The sequence below is a fragment of the Aethalodelphis obliquidens genome, unplaced genomic scaffold (genome assembly GCF_003676395.1).
Source record: "Aethalodelphis obliquidens isolate GAN/ISIS:26980383/991018 unplaced genomic scaffold, ASM367639v1 scaffold7, whole genome shotgun sequence".
In the NCBI taxonomy this organism is placed as follows: domain Eukaryota; kingdom Metazoa; phylum Chordata; class Mammalia; order Artiodactyla; family Delphinidae; genus Aethalodelphis; species Aethalodelphis obliquidens.
Window position 1 is genome coordinate 56,595,671 of NW_020837951.1, and position 14,592 is coordinate 56,610,262.

General features: G+C 38.1%; 1 protein-coding gene across 5 annotated transcripts in view; it reads left to right on the forward strand.

Moving 5' to 3' along the window:
- KDM4C (lysine demethylase 4C) overlaps window positions 1–14,592 on the forward strand; it is a 400,366-nt gene that overhangs the window by 108,675 nt on the left and 277,099 nt on the right. For 4 of the 5 annotated variants that reach the window (XM_027105850.1, XM_027105851.1, XM_027105852.1 and 1 more), the window contains exons 7-8: window positions 5,743–5,846; window positions 9,649–9,786. In XM_027105850.1, coding sequence (XP_026961651.1) covers window positions 5,743–5,846; window positions 9,649–9,786 — 242 coding nt within the window. Of the gene's footprint in view, window positions 1–5,742; window positions 5,847–9,648; window positions 9,787–11,787; window positions 12,264–14,592 lie in introns of those variants that run through there. The other variant, XM_027105854.1, reaches the window with a different exon arrangement.

The following is a 14,592-nucleotide window of genomic DNA, read 5'->3' on the forward strand; positions in this document are numbered from 1 at the left end:
CAGTTGACAGTTGGCAAAACTTCTTATTTGAAGGAAAGAGCACACTATTTTTAGAGTATATCTGCTCTATTTCTAAAACAATTTAAAAACATTTAATAATTTTTTAGGTCAGATTAATAGAGGTAAAATACACTTACAGTAAAAGCCACCCCCTTTAACTATACAGTTTTGTGAGGGTTTTTTTTTGTTTTTGTTTTTTTGCGGAACGCGGGCCTCCCACTGTTGTGCCCTCTCCCGTTGCGGAGCACAGGCTCCGGACGCACACACTCAGCAGCCATGGCTCATGGGCCCAGCCGCTCCGCGGCATGTGGGATCTTCCTGGACCGGGGCACGAACCGGCGTCCCCTGCATCAGCAGGTGGACCCTGAACCACTGCGCCACCAGGGAAGCCCCGACAGTTTTGTGAGTTTTGACAAATATATACAGTGGTATAACTACCGCCACTATCAAGATATAGAACATTTCCAGTACCCCCAAAAGTTCTCTTGTACTTTTTGCAACTAATTCTTCCCACCAGCAACCACTCGCAGCCACTAATCTGATTTCTATCTCTAGAATGCCATAAAAGTGGAATTATACAATGTGTAGACGTTTCTATCTTGTTTCTTTCACTTAGAATAGTGCTTCTCACATCTGATCACTTTTACGTTGAATACAGGGCATCCTTGGATGTGTATAGCACCTGGTTCTTGAGAGGGCTTATGTGATTCTGTGCATCCTCATGCTATAAAACTCCCAGCAGGACTTTGGCAGTCTTAGCAAATGTTATTGTGGGATGCTTTTAGGGTTTCAGGGCTCTATTGGGATTGCTGGAGTACATGTTCCTTATCATGGTGGAAATGGAAGATTTGTTGAACTAACATGATAACTAGAGTCAACATGGTGGAAATGAGTAACAGGGATAATAATAATGGCCACTATTCATTGAATGTTACTATGTGTCAAGTAGACTAAGTTTTATTATTTTTTTAAATTCACAAAATGTAAAATAAACCATTAACCGTTTTGAAGTGTACAATACAATGGCATTTTAGTATGTTCATATTGTGCAACCATCACCTCTGTCTAGTTCCAAGAGATTTTTATCACCCTAAAAGGAAACCCTTTATTTTATATTTATTTATTTATTTATTTATTTATTTATGGCTGCGTTGGGTGTTCGTTGCTGCACGCGGGCTTTCTCTAGTCGCGGTGAGCAGGGACTACTCTTCATTGCGGTGCGCGGGCTTCTCATTGCGGTGGCTTCTCTTGTTGCGGAGCATGGACTCTAGGCACGCAGGCTTCAGTAGTTGTGGCTCGTGGGCTCCAGAGCGCAGGCTGAGCAGTTGTGGCTCACAGGCTTATTTGCTCCGAGGCATGTGGGATCTTTCTGGACCAGGGACTGAACCTGTGTGCCCTGCATTGGCAGGCGAATTCTTAACCAATGTGCCACCAGGGAAGTCCCGACCCTGTATTTTTTAATTGGTCATGCTATATTTCCTCCCACCCCTCCCCAGCCCCTGGCAATTAGCAGTCTGCTTTCTGTCTAGGTATTTACATATTATGGATATTTCATATACATGGAATCATATAATATGTGATCTTTTGTGTCTGCCTTCTTTTATGTAGTGTTCTTCTATGTTATATCTATGTTATAACTTATAGCAGTACCTCATATTTTTTTATAGCTGACTAATATTTCGTTGTAAGGATATACCATATTTTGCTCTTCCATTTTTCAGTTGATGGACATTAGGTTGTTTCCACTTTTTGATAATGGCTAAGTTTTTTGTGCATTATCTCACTGGATTCCCATAAGGATCCACCCAGTGAGGATAGCCACTGTGGAAAAAGATTGAAAGTAGAACTGACATATGATCCAGCAGTTCTACTTCTAGATCTATATTTGAGGGAAATGAAATCACTGTCCTAAAGATATATCTGCACCCCTGATATTACAGCATTATTTATAGTAGCTAAGACATGGAAACAACCTAAGTGTCTATCAACAGGTGAATGAATAAAGCAAAGTGTTATACATATATATATATACAATATACTATTATTCAGGCATAAGGAAGAAGGAAATCCTGCCATTTCTTTCAACATGGATGAATCTTGGGGTCCTTACGCTAAGTTAAATAGTCAGATACAGAAAGACAAATACCGTATGATGTTACTTATGTGTGGAATCTAAAACACCAAACTTATAGGTACAGAGAACAGTTTGGTGGTTGCCAGAGGCAGGGGGTGGGGAAAATGGGTGAAGGGGGTCTAAAGGTACAAACTTCCAGTTATAAGATTGGTAAGTTCTGGGGGATGTACTGTACCCTGTGGTGACTATAATGAACAATACTGTATTGAAAGTTGCCAAAAGAGTAGATCTTAAAGCTACTCATCACACAAAAAGCTGTAACTATTTTTAGGTGATGAATGTGAATTAAACTTAACGTGGTAATCATTTCACAATATATACATATATCAAATCATTATACTGTATATCTTATATGATGTTATATGTCAATTGTATCTTGATGCTGGGAGAAAAAAAAGACCCCACTGAGGAAGGTAGTACTAGCATCCTGATTATATGAATGGGGAAATTGAGGAGCTGAGAGATTATGGGACCAGACAAGGCTATATGAGTTGTTGGACTTGTGCTAGGAATCCATGTCTCTGTAGGGATTCTTAACTGTTATTCTCTTTTATTTTGCTAGCCATGTGGACAAGATGAGGGTGACTTCAAATAGTTCAAACAGTTACGTTTTTTCATCTAAAACTTAGGTCTGCTATTTAATAGCAATGAGAAGGTGTATGTTGTGAGCAGTAAATGAGAGAGGAAATTTGGTGTTCAAGTAAGCGTGTGTGTTAGGTGTCTGTAAGAGGAGATTGGACAAGATTTACACAAAATCCCATAACATAGTTTGCACCTCACAGTAGGCTGCCTCTCAAATGCTTCCACCAAAATATCCCTACAAGGGAGGAGAGTGAAACTCTACCACTCCACAACACTCATGCAGATTTTGCATCTTGCTCCCTTAATACGTTTGTTTGTATGCAAATATAAACCACGTAATTTAGCATGACATAAGTAGATGCTCAGAAAGATGTGCCAGGTTTATTCTGTGTGTTCTTCTACACCTGGCATGTTACCTGATGGCCATGGGGTATGTGAGGTGGGGTAGTGAGTTGCTAGCTGCTATGTCCACTACTAGATACTTGAGGGGTCAGTGTAGAACTGTTTCGTTATTGGAACTTCCTGGTTTTCAAGATTATGAAAGAGTGGATTCTCCAATTATGTGACTGGTAAATTGGAAAGTCTTACAGAATGTTGCAGTAGTAACATTCAAATATGGTAAGTTTAAGAGCAGACTTCTTCCAAATAAATTCTTTCCAAATTGAAAACTTAGAAAAAAAGCACATTAAGAAAGTAAATATTAGAATAGAAAAAAAAAAAGTTTCTGAAAGGCATATTTTAAAGAACTTAACTTGCAAAAATTTTAACACATACCTTGTTTTCTCTTTATTTGGTGACTTTCAAAAACTCATTGTCTTAAATTGAATTTTTAATTAAATTTTATCTTTTCTATCTGATCTATTTTTGTTATATTTCATACATGTGATTCCAAATTTGTTTTTTTCACTTGTTATGAAAGCTGCTAACATTCCTTTAGCCAGCATAGTTCTGAGTTTTAAAAGATATTATCATTTTGTATCAAATAGTATTCTGGTTATATTGGCTTCTTTATATATTGAATAAAATATTTTTAAGAAATGGTGGAGTGAGGGTGAGTGTGAACCATGTACTTCTGCAGGTATTTTAAGGTAAAATTCATTTTGAGACACATACATTATGTCATAATTTGTGGTTTATGAGGTGTTTTCCAGGGCGATGTGAAATATAATTCTGATAACCTATTGAAAATATAAATTCTGAACCAATATGAAGTTCTTAACATATGGCAAATTGCCTTCCTTCAGTGGTTTTCCAGTTTAACTAACGACCAGTCATCACATTGTTCAGGTCCTGATTACAAATCCATATCAAAAGAAAATTAAGTAGACTCCTCTTTCTTCATTGATTTTAATTTAAAACTTAATTCATGCAGTGCTGCACAGAGTTACAGATTTGAAAAGTTTGATAGATCTATTTAAATTGTATTGCTAAAACTTTTCCGTGGGTTATGTGCTTGGGGACTGCCCTGCTGTGCTTTACTCTCTGTGGTGTAGGCTCAGGACATCTTATTGTATAGATACGGCTGTTGCATTATATGGTACTTTCTCACCATTCACTAAGGTCTGCATTCTTTCAAAGGTTATTTTCTATTTATGTATTATGAATATTAACCATAAACGGAGGGCTGCATTAAATGACCAGATAGGGCACAATTATTCCTTTTATTCCCATTGGTATTGTAGCGAATGATAGTATTTCTGATGTTTCTGTTGGTTGTACTTTTTAAATATTTCTGTCTGTTCGTCTTAAAAATCCAGGTGTAGATGCTTAAGCAGAATATACTGCTCTTTGCAGGTGGTTCTTTATACCCTAATGGCTTTTTTTTAGATGTTTCATTTGTTTCCTTCTGATGATCTGTGGCCTCACGTACTCCATGGTGGCATCAATAAAGGCTTGTTTACTTTAAAACTATTCCTGTAAAACCTTGCTATTCTATGAGGTTAAAATGGTTCATGATTAGGTAATGAGCGCTGGTAATTCTTTCATCAGACTGGTCATATTCTTGAGCTGTTTATACGTAGTGAGCCACAGAGTTAGGTAAGTAGCATTTCCAGTGGCCTTCATTTTGGTAGTGGAGGAGTTAAACAGCATCTGTGCTTCTTCCCACTTTACCCAGCTACATCACACATGCTTTCCTGGTGAGTTCTGTGTTCCTTCTGGGTCCTCTCTCTGATTCTCCTCTGTCTCTTCCATGTTTCTCTTGTCTTTCTCTTCTTGCTTTCCCGTTCTCAGTGTGGTGGTTTTTCCCTCTGAGTGAGGAAGGTAAAGAACAGGGTATCAGGCACATTCATTTTCCTCTAGCTTACATAACTGAGTTAATGAGAGTCTGCCTCAGACAGACTGCAGGATTGAAGGCAGAGATGGAGAGAAACAACTGTGTTTCAGTGCATAATATACTGTTGAATGAAAGGGTTTCTGCATGTTGAGCTTCTTCATTTAAAGGAGTCCTCAAAACAGTATGTACTGTTCCCATACAGGCTGGTGAGACAGGTTTCCAAGCTTTTGACTGGCCCTGGTTGGGAGTTACTTCAGGAAACTAGAAGCAGTTAAACTATTTAAAATCGATCAGAAAGAAACAAGGGTGGGAAACTGCTGTGTCTACTGTATGCCAGGCATTGGGACAAGTGCTTCTAGGAGTCTAAAATGAGAGATTCCCCTGTTAAAATGTAGATTTTCCTCTTCTACCTTCCCTTAATATTTTGTCCATTTATCAGTTAATAGGTAGATTGAGTTCAGATCTGTTACAAATTGGAATTTGTAGGTTTAGTCATTTAATATCATGCAAACAACTCTTGGCAGATCTTTTTTTTGTAAAAAAGGTCAACCCTTGGTTATATAAATATGTATTGTTTAATTTTTAATAATTCTGACTCTGGTTTTTAGTACCAGGGTTTTTGATGGTGGACTTGGTCTATATTTACATAAAGCTGTCATTCTATAAGAGTACTAGAACATAAGCTTAAAAAAAGATTTGAAATTTTATCTTAATTGACACATTACTGCTTATAATTACTGTTTCCATTTAGGTTTTTTCCCAAGCAGTTCTCAAGGGTGTGATGCATTTCTTCGCCACAAGATGACACTGATATCTCCCTCAGTATTGAAGAAATATGGTATTCCCTTTGACAAGGTATATTAGTGTTACTCTTTAAAAAATTCATTTAATGTGTATAGTATTCGTATTTAAGACAAATTTAACATAAACTAATATATCTTTGACTTCAGGTAGGATTTTTAGGATGTGGGGAGAAAAATTCAGATTCATGTTTTATTTAGGTAACAGTTATTTACCTAAATATTAATTTGAAGTTTCTTTTATTTCAAGATGCATTTACTAGAGATTTCATGCAGTTCTAGCTCACTTACAACAATACTGAAAGTAAAATGTAGCACATTTGAGAGAATAAGATATATAGCTCTCCTCCATTGAAGTCTCTTATATGAGCAACAAAATTTATGTGTATGTGATCTATTTTTCTTTTTTTTAAAGAAATCAGAGCAATTTTTATTAGCAGTTTGGTTGGTTAGAATCAGTGATTATGGTGCCAGTATGTTATTTCTAAACACATTCAGACATAATACAACTGAGATTTCATTATGGATAAAATTGCCTGATGATTTAATAATCAGATATTGCTTCTTGGGGTATTTCTGAAGATTAAGTTCTGTAAGACTCTGTACATGCTAGATCCCTCTTTCTTTGTGTCTGTGGGTAGTAATTGGGTCAGAATTATTACAGAGCATGAGCATTTTTATGTGAAGAAACTGAAATGAAAAAAGCTTTTGACCAGATAAATAAAAGGTCTCTCTCAGTTGGAGGAGGATTAAGACCTTAGCTACTTCAGAAACATTAAAAAATAGTTCCACTCCCTTTTTCATTTTTTATTTGACTGTCTTCCCATAATCCTTGCTGTTTTCCACCTTAGAAGCTTTTCACTTGTGACTAAATCTTTCCCTCTTCTTAATCTCAGGCCCTTAAAGTCCTGTCTTCCACCTCCCTCCCCCACCACCCCCAGCCCAGGCTTTGTTCAAAGTAGAATTTTTGCAAGGACGAAGAAACATTCTCCAACTTGAGGTGGTCCCGCTCTCTCACAAACAGGCTGTGCAGTAGTCATGCATGAGACATACTTGTCTTATGTGATGAGGATGCTCTCAACACTGGTTTAGTCACATACTTTTACCCATGACAAAAAGTGTGCCTTGAAGATGTGCACTATGGAGAAGGTCCACAAGTGTGGGTGGGCTGCAGCACTACTGCAGGTACAGAGGTCAGAGGCTGCGCCCCCCCAGAGGGGCCATTCCTTCTGGCGGGCCTTGTCTTACTTGCAGATGCCTCTGGGCATCAGGCTTTCCAGTCTCAGACATATCGTCAGTGCACGTTCTTTCAGGTGGTTGGCATAAGCCTGATTAAGCACTTTTATTTAAGTTGAAATATTAGAAGGCAGAGGAGAAGGAGTAGACTGGAGTCCTCCAAGGCAGGAAAACCTCTGTGGGTTTTGGGCTGGTGATAGGAATTGATCAAGCTGTTCTTTGGAGAGGGGTTGTGTGAAGTAGCAGGACTGCGGGATTGGCTCATTTGCCCAGGATGGAGGCCTTTGGAGTTTGTAGCTTCTTTCTCAAATTTGGGGAGAAGGAGGCAGGTGCCTCACACTCCTTTCTGGGCCGAGGCTCTTCAAGTGCTATTTGGTAGATCACTAGATGCACCAGGCTCTCATCTGGTCTTTTGAGGATGGGACATTTCGTGGCTTTTGTGGGAAGTGGAAGGGTGAGTGCTCGTCCACAGATGGTGAGACACCAGCAATTTAGAGGGCTGATTGGCAGTTGCAGTTTTTCATATGAAATACTACCATTTCCCCTTCCACCTTGATGAAGGGTGTGTGATGATTGTGTGCTCCTCAAGGAGCTTATTCTCTGATGATGATAATATAACCTGGGACAGAGTAGCACAGACTTCAGAATTATACTTCCCAAGTTCATTTCTGATTCCGTCACTTGGGTAAACTACATAATTTTTCTGAGCCTCAGTCTCTTCATCTGGAAAATGGGGATAATAATAGTACCACTTAATAGGGCTACTATGAGGATGAAAAGTGATGATCTATATGAGGGGCTTTGCACAGTACAGGTTATATATAATAATAACACAATCTTCCTCCTCAGTGTAACCTTCTCTCTTTAGGCAATCATTTTGCAGTTGGACTAACATTTTTTTCTTCTTCTTTCAGTGAATTTGTACATATTCATACATATATATGAAAAAGTATGTTTAACAAATAGCTAATTTCTGCTTTTTGATTACGTACACTACCCTTTCTGACATTTTTTGCCGTATGGAATTATGATGCTTGGTTAGTCTTAAAAGGGACTTGTTCTTGTCTACCCCTATATCTTTTTTTTTTTTTTTTAAATATCAGTTTGTTACATAGAGGCAGTAAATTTGCCTTATATTTTGGCTAACTGGGATTGACCTGTTTCTAGAAATTATATAGAGGCATAACAATTTAATGGGAACAGGTACTTTTCAACATGGCAAGAACAGGGTTTTCTAGGGAGAGTAGAGAAGGATTGTAGGTGGAATTCAGTGGAGCAGTGAAGCTACTTTCCTTATCCCACTGACAACAGACTTACCCTCTTCCTCCACCTTATAGGGCTAGAAACAGTTGAGCAGAGTGAGTTTTGTTTTATCACATGGTACAAGGAAGTGCCTAGTTTCCAAGCACAATTATAATTAATGAGATTCAGTGAGACCAGGAAAGGAGAGAATCAGGCTTTGTTCTCAACGTGGCTCGGAATGATGGAACTGGAACCATGTTGAACACTGATAAGCCATTCTCTTCCTGCCAGGTGGCAGCTGGGTTGCCACTCATTGCAATAGAACACCTGCTGGGGTGTCACAGGGGAGGGGGTGATGAGCTAAATTTCAGAATTGTTGAGAAAGAAAATACTTCCACACACAACATTTTAGCATTCCTAAAATGGTAACTGAATTGCAGTGTGTGCACCTGTATTTATACAGTGTATCTCCTGTATGTTTCCACACAAGTGCATATTCACATATTCATTCATCAACATTTTAGGACTGAAATGAACCAAGGTAACTGAATGAATCAGTGAGTTATATATTTGATAGTCTAGCATTGAGTAGACAAGTTAAAAAAAAAAAACACTGAAAAATTTAGCTTCACTGTATTTCTATAGCTCATGGTGTGTTTTGTATGCTTTGGTGATTATAAAAAAACCAAATTTCTGTAATCTGAAAATTAGGAATGGACTGAATACATTTTTCATCTTTGCTTTTGGACTGCTGGCTTATTTACCCAAGCTAGTTTAATTATATTTGAAAATGCACTCATCCACTCATACATACTTATATATTATACATATATTTGAATAACTATTTGGTAGAAATTTTACTATTAAATGGAATGAAGTCAATTGAATGTTTTGTAAGTATTATGAAAGGATAATTTGGTGAATACTATCAACTCTTTAGCAACAAGAATTCATAATATTCAGCATGTGTTATCAAAGTTTTTATAGCTCTAACTTGAAAAATGTCAGTTATGATAGTCCTGTTGTATAATTCCAGTAATGTGAATTTTTAAGGTATTAAAATATACATATTGAATGCTAATAAGAACAAATTTATTTGAATAACATAAAACAAAGACATCTTCAAATAGAATATAATTTCTTTGATCATGGACTGAATGATTGAACTACATTGCCAGAAGGTCACACCCTGTTTAGAAAATTCTTTTAAAAGTCTCCTGAAAAACTATTAAAGGATTAAGTAAAGGATCTGGGGGGACTTCTTTTATATCTCGGACATCATATTTTTTCTTCTTTTTTAATAGGAAATACATTTTAACTGTATTTGCAATTTGGTAAGTCTTATAATTGGGAAATATTATATGTTTTCTACCCTGCAGATCACCCAGGAGGCTGGCGAATTTATGATCACTTTCCCATATGGCTACCATGCTGGTTTTAATCATGGTTTCAACTGTGCAGAATCTACAAATTTTGCTACTGTCAGATGGATTGACTATGGGAAGGTTGCTAAATTGGTAAGTTATGCCCCAAACGCTTAAATTAAATGTGTATTCTGATTATTATAGTAGGAAAGCTAAGAGCACATGCAGCATTTATTTTTTTCCTCAATGATGTTGTGTGCTTGTCACCATAGTAATTTATTCCAGACAGATATATTTATTTTACATAGGCTATATTAATATTTGTAGCAGTGTTTTCCTGTTTTGAGATTAATGTGGAGCAATTTACTTTGAGAGGTAATTTTATGCAACCAGTGCTTTCTTTCTTAAGGCCAGCAGTCTTTTCGTGAGATTTTCTGGTGGCTCCCTGTGACTCCATATTAGGTAGATGTGGCTCCTTCCATGTTAGAGTTCAGTCCATGGCTTAGAAAACAACTAGTTACAGAGGAAAGTGGTAAAATTGTTAACAAGAGGTGAAGGGAGGATGGTCAGAAGAAATAATTCAAACTGCCTTTAGTGTAGAAATGAATTTTTTGAAAGTAATAGTATAGAATGTATTTTAACAAGTAATATATCTTAATGTTAAATTTGGTATAAAAATTTGCATCTCCTGCTCAGTATATTTAATTTAGTTCACAAACTGTGTATTTTCATTCACAAGCAACTTGTGTTAAATTTCATTAATTGCCCCCCTGCAGCGTTAAATAGAGGACATCTTCAAAGTGATGGTAGCTCCTATTAGATTGCTTCCTTTCCTGTGGATTTTAAGGCAGATGTACAGGCTGGCAGAGGGCAGTTTCTTAATGAAACTGTGTGTTTTACTACAGAGTATGTAAAATTGACATATGTTTGGTGGAAAATGGCACATACAGCCTGTATAGCCTTATCTTGGCCACTGCATGGTCCAGGCAAATACTATTCATTCTACATTGATAAAACTTCCATGTGGAACCATTGAGTGAACTTGGATAGAAATATATTCAGGGAAGACAACTCTAGGTTTATTTTACACAGGTATTTAGAAAATTGTATAATATATTAAAATAAAAGTATAGCAACTCAGAAAGCATTCGAATGAATTCGTGACATAAAAGAAATCTCCTGCTATTAGAAGACTTTCTCTGTTCTAAGTAATTTTTATTTATGAGGGGTAATTTAGAAAGGAGCAGAACTGAACTACTTCTTTCCCTTACGCATCCTTCATAATACAGTAAACCTAATAAAAAAACAGAAAGCCCGGTGTACATACCTTGGTCAGCTACTGCCGTGCTTTTGCAGAAAAGTAATGCTTGTATCTGCATCAAAACAGTGTCATAGCCCTGAGGTTATAACAAGGTATGTTATTTTATGGTTTGCATCTTTAATCATTGACATAATAAGTCAGCTATCCCAGCTGTCAGTCACCAGAAAAATTAGTTGGTTCTTGTTTACTACAACTTTCAGTTCTAATTCTGAGTATTGGCTTCTTCCCAAGACTAAAATGTCCTGAGTGCATTTCCACCTTTCCGGGTGGTCAGAGTGGGAGTGGAGTGTGACCAAGTAAGAGAGGTCAGGAGTGGTCCTCTCTGAGGTCTCTCTCAGCTGATGGAGCCCAGACCTGTGGGGCTGTTAGGAAGCAGAGCCTCGTAGTGGAAGAGGCAGGGATTTGAGGCCCAGCTCATCTTCTTGCTAGCCAGAGAACATCAGGAAAGTCATTTCTTCTTTTCGTTTCTTCCTATAGATTAAAAATCCCTCTCTACCTCATAGATTTGTTGGGAGGAAAATAACTTAGCTATGTGGGTATCCACTCATGCTGTGTTGATTTATATCATTCAATTTAGTCAGGGGATATGACTGTCTTGGTTCTGGTTTTTTTTTTACTGGGTACAAAATATTCAATGGCTATAATGCAGTTTGGGCCGGTTAATTTAAAATTGTAATTACATGTGTTTGAGATGTTTCTAGGTGTTGTCTCCACTCTTTCCTTACTTTTGGTGAGGTAGTGCTATTCTGAGAATGTATTAGTTTTCTATTGCAGCTGTAGCAAATTACCATAAAATTAGTGGTTGCAAACAATACTCTTGTACTGTTTCCTAGTCCTGTAGGTTATACGTTGAACATTGGTCTAACCAGCAAAATTCAAGGTGCTTGCAGGGCTGCATTCCTTACTGGAGATTCTGACGAAGAATCCACTTCCTTGCTCAGTGAGATTGTTGGCAGAATTCAGTTCCTGGCAGTTGTAGGACTGAGTTCCTGTTTCCTTGCTGCCTGTCAACCAGGTCTTTGCTCCTAGAGGCCTCTCTCAGGTCCTTGCTTTGGTCCCCTACATTTCAGAGCAAGCAATCCACAAAATCCTTTTTGTCATAAAAAATAACATATTCACAGATTGCAGGAACTAGGACATGGATATCTTTGCTGTTAGGGGTGGAACCAAGTGGGGGTGGGGGGTGTGGGTGTCAGCATTCTACCTACCACAGAGAGCTTCAACTGATAACTGACATGGTGACGTATTAAGACTCTACTTTGGGACTTCCCTGGTGGCGCAGTGGTTAAGAATCCGCCTGCCAATGCAGGGGACACGGTTTCGAGCCCTGGTCCAGGAAGATCCCACATGCCACGGAGCAACTAAGCCCGTGTGCCACAACTACTGAGCCTGCACTCTAGAGCCCGCGAGCCACAACTACTGAGCCCACATGCCACAACTACTGAAGCCCGCACGCCTAGAGCCCATGCTCCACAACAAGAGAAGCCACTGCAATGAGAAGCCCGTGCATTGCAAGGAAGAGTAGCCCCCGCTCACCGCAACTAGAGAAAGCCCGCGCACAGCAACGAAAACCCAGCAGAGCCAAAAATAAATTAATTAAAAAAAAAAAAAGGATCTACTTTGATTCGTGTAATGAATTTTGGTTATTCTGCATAAAAATAGGAAACTAATCTTGGATACAATTTTGAATGTTTCACTAAAACATCCTTAGGCTTTCTTAAATTTATTCCTCAGTATTAATGTTTTTCTGGGCTATTCTAAATTAAGTTTGCTTACGTTATAATGTGCCGTGATGGCATTTTGAGGGAAGATTTTATTGTCTTTTATCCCTTATTTGACACATATTTTTATTGATTTTCAAGTTCTGTTTCTTTAGGCAACCTTATGAATTTACTGTATTGTGTGTGTGTGTATTTACGTGTGTGTGTGAACATGTGTAATTTTTAATCTTAGGAAAATTTGTAAATTGGGCAGTTTTTGTGTTTTGCTGGGGACAAATGTAATGTATAGTGAATTAATTATGAATTGTACTTAAAGACTTTTAACTTTGATGATGGCCAAATTGGTTAGTCTTAATTCTTTGTCTTCTTCAATTCATTCTAAATGATAACTATTTAAAAAACAGTAATTTTTCACAAGTGATAATGAGTTATGCATTTAGGGGGGATAATTTTAAAAATAGTGGCATACTTTTTATAGTTGAAGCACTGGGGAATGACATCTGCTTTACCCGTCGCATGTTGATTTGAATATATAAAATCATCTGATAAAGTATCTGTGGTGTGGCATTAATTAATTAACGTGGTGCAGAGTGAAGGATCTCTACTGATAATATTTCATATATTACAAACCAATATTTCTAATTTCATAACATAGACAAGAGCTGTTAACGGGAGGTTATTTTTTTAAATTAATTTATTTAATTTATTTGGCTGCATCAGGTCTTAGTTGTGGCACATGGGATCCTCGTTGCAGCATGTGGGATCTTTCGTTGCAGCATGCGGGCTTCTCTTTAGTTGTGGTGCGCGGGCTTGAGAGCGCGTGGGCTCTGTAGTTGTGGCATGCGGGCTCAGTAGTTGCAGCATGTGGGCTTAGTTGTCCCATGGCATGTGGGATCTTAGTTCCCTGACCAGGGATCGAACCTGCGTCCCCTGAATTGGAAGGTGGATTCTTAACCACTGGACCACCAGGGAAGTCCCCCAGAGGTTATTTTTTAATTTAAAAAATAATTTTGGAAAGATAACCCCAGGTTCACTGATATTATTGGTGGTCTTTGTTTAACAGCCAGCAGGCCTTGGTTAATAGGAACCTTTTAAGCCATTCAGGTGGCTTAATGTAGATGGGGACAGAGCTCTGTTTTTTCAGGTAATGCTTGTCTGCTTTATACCAGGCACCATGTATGTATCTGTGAATTCATCACTTGGAGGCTGACCTATTTGATGGGAGCCAGAAGTGAGGGTAGAGTTGGCACTGCAAGGGATCCAGGACTGCTTCCTTTGTTGTTGGCTACTTGACCTCTGGTGGCATCTCTGGAGCAGGACAGGAGATGGGGTTTCTGTGGATTTCCTTTGAACGTATTACTGACCTTTTGGTATGTGGTATTGGTTCATGAAACCTTCTCTTTGTTTAAAGTATAGCTAACATTGATTAGAACTTCCATGCCATTATTTGTGGTGATCCCAAATACTCGTCTTCCAAATTTCAGCAAATTCCTGAACCTTTGATATTCTCAACTAAATAATAATAATAACAACAATAATTATTATGTGGATATTCTACTGCCTGTCGGTATGTTCCCTGTATTCTAGCACTTAGTCCAGAGGGCTCTTTATTATACTATCTACCCAAACTGCCTCACCTCTCACATAAGGCTTTTTTTGTGCCTAGATTGTGGAGAAGGTCTTTAGGTAACAGACATAGGTAGAAATGAGCCATGATAGCAACTTAATTTGACTATCCTTGTTTCTAAAAATTCCTGCTAATGCCCTTGGCCTTGCCATTCCTCTTGTTTCCATCTTTCCCTCTCTTCTCTTTAGGATCATTCAGCTCTTTTTTGCCTTGACCTAGTAAATATAGCAAGCCAAATCCTGCATGATACTCCAGAAGAGAAGGGCCTTGCCTTAAGAGGGCCCACCTAC